We start from the raw sequence: 7,128 nt of genomic DNA, 5'->3' as shown, positions 1-7,128 counted from the left end.
CGTCGGGTTGCTAATTTCCACATAGTCTCGAGAATACCTATCAATATTTCGGGAATAGATTTTGAGAAACACCTTGATTCTAAAAGATTCCTATCTATTTGCATCTAACATCAGTGACTAGGTTTCTAATTGCCACACGGTCTTGCACTTCTAGGCCTTTAAATCAATTTCAACTAAACAAAGGAAAAAAAAAAGGATTTGCATTCAATCCTTTTGCATTGGATCCATTTATTTCTCCCTTCCTTTAATGGATTGTTTAGAAATTTAGGTTATTTCCTAGTTTTCAAGGCTTAACTTGTGAAATTCTAAATTTTTATCTAATATATTTTGGCTAACTTGAAGCTCTTTCACATTTCTGATTTGGTGCTCTTAGATCTAATTGTTCATAATGGAATTTACAAAATCTAATCGGTTTGCTATTTCACATGTGATTAGATTATTTGTTAGATATTTTTATCAAAATCATGTGTTGGATAATAGCTTCTTCCATTTCATGTTGATTTCATTCTTTCTTAGTAGTTTCACATATTGCATAATAGGGGTTTCAACAATGCTTCCTACTTATAAAGCATTTTTAAAGATTTTATCTATGTTTCATGTTGCTATATAATATCAATTTTAAGGAAATTAATGGAATATGTGAATTTCATAAGAGCTTTGGTGGATAATATTCTTGACAATCCTATAGATGACAATGAAAAGACTAACACTTGTATCTCTCTTAGGGTATCTTATGTTAATGATAAAAGAGTCAATACTCTTTGTTGGCAGTGGGCCAATGTCCCTCGCAAGGATTCACAACATGGTATAATAGCCTTCTATGGATTCTATAAGTCTAGTGGTTGTATCGGGCATTAACAGGTCGATCTTTTGGTGCAATGGCAACCCTAGCTTGTAACAAGTGGTATCAGAGCTTGGTCACATGTTCAAATCATGTAGGTCGCGATGAGTGACATTGGGAGGGGGATTGTTGGCAGTGGGCTAGTGTCCCTCATGGGGATTCGTGACATGGTTTAACAACCTCCTATGGATTCTATGAGTCTAGTGGTTGTATCAGACATTAACACGTTGATCTTTTGGTGCAACGACAACCCTAGCTTGTAACACTCTTATCAGTGATCTCTCTAATGGAGAGGTAAAATTGAAGAGTAAAATTTTGAACCATTTTCTTCTCATAAAGATACTTTAGAGAAATAGGGGCAAGGTAAACATGTTGGTATATCGACTCTCTAGATCCTCCTTATTCTCCTAGAGCTTATCCAAATTCAACTAAGAAATAGGATAACCAATAATAACCAGTAAATTTATTCATAATCTCAGCCCTTCCCTCATTTAGATTGAGGCTAGATCTATTGGGTTCAACCCTCTTTTAATGTAGTAGAGTAAATTGGGTTATTTAGTGGATTTACTTGGTGAAACCCTAATTTCTAATTTTCAAATCATTACAGTTATGTTAGTTGCCTCATTTCATATGATTAACACACATGCCATGGTCTTGTCCAATCCTATGTCCTTACCTTGCCTATATAAGGAGGTACTTGTAGTATTGTAAATCATCTCATCAATCCAATCTTGTACATCATTATATTGTATGATTGTTTGGTGGAATAACATCTTTTGGTCTTGCTTTTCTTGTCATGTGGAGGTTATTTGGTGTTGCAGATTAATGATCCCATGTGCTCATTTCATCATGGTATTAGTGTTTGAGTCACTCCTATGTTTCCAACAGTCCATATGCGAACTATGCTTATACAATAAATCATATTTTCAATTATGGCATCTATTGCTTGCAATGAACTGTTTTATAGCATAGATAGGGTACCGAATTATTTGATAGAATGCAAATGAATGCTTTGAATATGCTACGAGTTTAACTAGTAGAAGATGTGAACTAACTCCTAAAATTTCAAATTAAATTTAGAAATATTAGAAACTTGTTTTAATTTTTTCCCACCCCAATCTATCACAATAGATTCTACTTTGAAAGCTACAATATGTTTAAGCATAGATTATAGAACAAACCAAAGAATGACTAAAGGACAAAAATAGAAACATGTTCCTTGTCATTTATGAGGTCCAACTTACAAACTAATACATGGATAATAGAATTTCAAAACCATTTAAAACAAATATTACTTGATGAAGCCTGCCACATATGTCCGCACAAAGAAAATCTTGGAACAAGAAACGTCGATGCATGTCCATTTAGCGTTCCCTTGATTTCATGAATGACACACCCTCACCACACCATACCCAATGCCGTTAACCCACATTCAATTAGACAAACATATGCCTACATGCAAGCACCAAAAAAGAACATTATAAAAGTCATTTAATACTTTCTTCATCCTCTTCTCCATAACTATACATTTTGTAATTTTTTTGTAAAAATGAAAACCATGATGAAAATATACACTAACCAACCATGATCCAAATAAATTGTCAATTTCAACATGCTAAAAATATAGAGAAAAATCAAACCTTACAATAGCTCCCTGTTTTCCCTCCTTCAAGCTTATCAATGCAGCACAAATTCACTGCCATTCATCCAAAGACATAAGCTCCTTCATAAATAGGTAGGCAGGGACTAAATTAAACATAACATAATCTGATCAAATCATTGGCATCAAGCAACAGACACTTCATTAATGTTGTTGGGTGTTTGGGAAATCCAAAAGGGGGTAACTTTGTCCGGCCGGAAAGACATAATGAAGTAGAAAACATGGTTTTTGTTATCATAAAGCTAGCCTTGGATACCGTAGCGTTTCCGTAATATGATAGCTGTCTGTGCATTAAAATTAAAGAGAGGGACCCCTAATAGGACCACCTTTAGACGAATCCAAATGCAAGAAACTGTATTGAATACTATCCTCGATACACAACACAATCAATCATTCCTTTGTATCATTTATTTACATCAATGTTTTGGCGGTGAAAAATATTGTAGGTAGTATTTTATCAACTAGTGTTAAAATTGAGAATATTTTATAATCATAGGTGATATTTTTTAATAATTGAGAACGGTATTTAAGCAAACCTACTTATGAGTTGTAAACCTGTTTTACAGAACCCAGAGTACTTGCCTTTAAATCAAATTGTATAACTGCTACATCGTAGCACCACCAAATGATATTGACAGATAATTGATTAACACTATATTTTCATTCAACACCATGTCATTAACTAAAGTGAGATTAGAATTCTTGGTCTTGTTTATTGGGCATGTTTATAATGTATAATAAATACAATATAACCTTCAAAAGGGTGCCTCAAAGTCAAATGAACAAATAATCGGTGCTGCATATGAAGAAACAGTCGGAATAAAACCAAGACTTTTAATGTTAAAAGCTGTGAATTTGACTGTTGAGGATTGAACAGGTGTAAAGGAAAAGGGTGTGGATAGCATTAGCTTTTGATGTGGGTGATGACTTTTAGCAGGAGAGAAGACAAGGAAAAATTGGAGGTAGTCGATCTAGTCAAAACACACGCGATAGAATACACTACATCTTTTATCATGATGCTAATAACTCTAACATTCAATGTGGAGATTGATAAGATGTTTTGCTTTGGAAATTTCTTCTGGTTCAAAGAAAGCCCACGTGTATTCTTATCAAACATACATGCAAAATTGTAAGCCTTCAATTAGACAAAAAATCCTGTCAAAAGTCTGGTGGGTATTCCCCACTAAGGTGGGCAAAATGTCTATCTAGTTATAAGAGTCATATGGGTCTTCCTTGTATACAATTGGTCAGTATATTTGTTTTATGTGAAGATAGATGTGAATTTCATTGATTTGCTTTTCATAGTGTGTTACTGTAAAATTAATGACAAGACTCTTTTGAATAAGTAGCCAACCGTTGTCTGTATGAAAAGAATAATGGGCGGTAGATGGAGACAAGGGAGTCCTTTTTGAGAGGCTACGTATGTGGTTTGACATTCATGTGGCCTCATTTAATGGGTTGTGTTGAAATGATGTTTCATTTGCACATGGGAGAACAGCAGTCTCGCCATGTGCGTTCATGTGCTCCTCTTAACTTCATATAGATCATCCTCCTTAGCAGCTAATACTCCACTACATTTTCTTTTTGCTGTCGTCCTTCTTTGACCGTAGCTCTGTACTCTACCCTTTATTGGAAGATTTCGTAATCTTAGAGCATGGATACAATAATTGTTATCCCAACAAGTTTGGGACTGGACTATAAAATAATATATGGGCTTGCAGTTTTCTCAAGCTTGATGGATTGTAGGTGTTGAGTTTTCATGCTCCAAAATCATTGGAGAAAAAATCTTTGGAACTTTGCTCAGAGGCATTGAGGTTGGTCTTTGGCTTTTGGGATTATCATTATTTCTATAAGATTGTTCTATCTCTTAGGTTTATAACTTTTAGGGATTCAGAATTATGGGTAAAGAAAAGAAGATGGAATGAGCTTCTCTTGTTTCAGATAATGAGCAAAGGAAAATAAATAGATCCTTTGTTGTTTGAGATGATATACAACAATGGATAAAATAGTATATCTCAAGATTTAATTTTTCTGCATTCCATTTTTTTCAGTTTCAATGCTTTTTTGTTTTTACTATAGACGAATAGCACATTCAACGCCATTAAATTGCTCAAGAGCGTGCCAGATCTTTTTGTTCATTGCTATGAATTATCCAGAATTGCAGTCGGAGTTAAAATTAGCTATACAACTCTATACTCAAGGATTTTCTTTGCTAGTTACATTAAGGATGTAGGTGTTTGACGTTAATGAAAATGGGTCAATTTTATATATTGTGCTTCCATAGACCTTGATGGGTTTTACTGCAAGTTCATAAAAGAAATTCATTGTATTGCATATTCTCAAGTTTTCGACAATACCGAGTCTGATTGTTCATGTTGTTCGATTATGCAGGCTTATTTCAAATGTTTACAACGTGGGAATGATGTCTGGTGCAAACATTGTTGCAAGTGATTGAATGATCTGTTACAAACATCTTAGTGCTGGGTATCCTCAACTTACATTCTGGTAAACTTAGCATCCGGTAGGCTAGACGCTGAGAATTTACTATACACACACACACTTGTAAAAAAGATAATTTTTGTGGGTAGCTGACCTTGAGCATTCCATGGATTTGGAGGGGAGAAATCTTTCTTCAGTGGTAGTACAAAAATCTGGACATTTTCTTCCAGTCTATAGGTTTGTTCAGCAATATATTTCCCATTTATTGCCAGCATTAGAAAGAATTGAAGGTGAACGTGCAAAGCAATCTAAGTCAAGACGTGAGCATGTCATAAGGTATGAAGTAGATATGGCGCTTGCACTGTCAGCCAAAGGGTTTACCTGGAGTAGTGCCCTTAGGTCCAAATTAGAGAAAGAGAGAGATCTTGCAATTAAGAAACCGGCACATATCATACAGTTTCAGAGCTCTGAGATAGAAGGAAACATGAGATTCTTGCTATTTCCACAGTTAAAAGGCAACCTGAATATACACTATTCTTCCACTGCTCCAAATAAATACTGCATTCACAAAAAATTCTGTGAGTATTACAGTGATCCTTGCACTGTGAAAGGCAATCTTGGGAAAGTAGTTTATGATAAGGTTTGCTGGAGAAATACGAAGAAAAGTCTTTATGAAAGGAAGACGATTAACTCAGTCTATGAAGCTAAATATAAAAGATGGAGGCCTAAATTAGTAGTTAAAAGGCTTAAAATGACCAGAAAAATCAAAGAAAAAAGGAGTGTGCAGGCTCGTATTGAAACTCTGAGGAAGCTCACACCAGGAGGGAATGGCATGGAGACAGAAGTTCTGTTCAAAGAATTGGGTAACTATATAACTTGTTTGCAAATGCAAGTAAAAGTCCTCCACCACTTGACCGAGTATTCAGCTAGAGATGGCTCCACAATGAATTAAGGTACGTGACATGACAACATTTTTCATATCGAATCTTTTCTCTGTGAGTGATGGTTGCTCATTTAGAAAAATAAGTGTTGTTATCTATAATGCTTGCACGAATCAATAAGGTTGGTACTAATGTTTCATTGATAAGAAACCTGATTAAGATTGAAGTTCAAGCAATGGACACAAGCAACCATGAGTTGTCAAATCCAATTACTTCTTGTATTTTCTTACTACAGTATTCACGATAATTGTGAATGTTTTGTGCTTAAACAAACGTTCACCCCCATTAGTGCAATTATTTTCCAGTTATTATTTATCCAGACACCAATAATATGTTCGTAACATTTTAGGAGTTGTAATCAAAGTTTGCTTCACTGAATTCAGACTTAAAAGAAGTGTTTGTCAAATCTCCATCAATCTTTAAATTAAAAACAGCTCACCTACTATTTATTTTTAAGGTGTCTGAAATGAAAGGCTTCGACTTCTAATCAAAAGTTGCATTAATGAATGCAGAGTAAAGAGTTTTGAGGCTGGGATTTCTTTGAAATTGTTACAGTGCAGCAAGCAGTCACCTGCAAGAGATGGGTCAGAGTTTAAATTACTTCCAGGTACTAGAGAAAATTACAGTTTGCAAATAAATCTAATAAGTGTGTACTTCTTTAATCCATGCCATCGTTATCTCTGAAACGGTGACACGCAGATTAGATATTATTTTTAAAATTACCAAGAAAAAGTGATATGATATCTTGATGAAGATCGAGATAACGATTAGAACAGCTGTGGAATGAATGTAAGAACAAATATTTGAAATAGCCATATATTGCCGAATAGCTCTGATTGAATCCAGGCTAAATGTTTAAAGTTGTTAAATTGAGCAAATCCAAGCATATGTGGGGACTGTTCGTATCTTTCTAATACCGACCAACACCAAAGCCAAACTATGATAGATTTAATTCTCTAATCTTGAGTTTCTAACTAACTCAATTTCAATTGTTTGGGGCCGCTCATATTTATTTTGATAAGGTGCAGAAAATATATATATTTTTTTAACTTTCATTTTGTAGACGATATCTTTATAAAATGTCTAGGGTTGAGATGAGCAACAAATCGGACAATACAATATTTTAGGGTTAGGTTGATATAATAAAGGATAGAGTTAAATATCATTTTATTTTATTCTTGAGATGACATGATTATGTGTAAACAACTATTGTTCTTACCCTTTTATTTTCTTGAGCTCATATGACA

General features: G+C 34.4%; 1 protein-coding gene across 1 annotated transcript; it reads left to right on the top strand.

The window, feature by feature from the left end:
- Window positions 1-4,070: 4,070 nt before the first annotated feature.
- LOC131071926 (uncharacterized) lies at window positions 4,071-6,726 on the top strand. Its single transcript, XM_058007901.2, has 3 exons — window positions 4,071-4,315; window positions 4,893-5,893; window positions 6,394-6,726. Exon 2 carries the CDS (start codon window positions 5,107-5,109, stop codon window positions 5,890-5,892), a length of 786 nt encoding a protein of 261 aa, XP_057863884.1. The 5' UTR covers window positions 4,071-4,315; window positions 4,893-5,106; the 3' UTR covers window position 5,893; window positions 6,394-6,726.
- The last annotated feature ends 402 nt before the right edge of the window (window positions 6,727-7,128 follow it).

This window comes from Cryptomeria japonica, chromosome 7, assembly GCF_030272615.1.
Source record: "Cryptomeria japonica chromosome 7, Sugi_1.0, whole genome shotgun sequence".
Classification (NCBI taxonomy): domain Eukaryota; kingdom Viridiplantae; phylum Streptophyta; class Pinopsida; order Cupressales; family Cupressaceae; genus Cryptomeria; species Cryptomeria japonica.
This window is presented reverse-complemented; position numbering and strand designations above follow the sequence as displayed.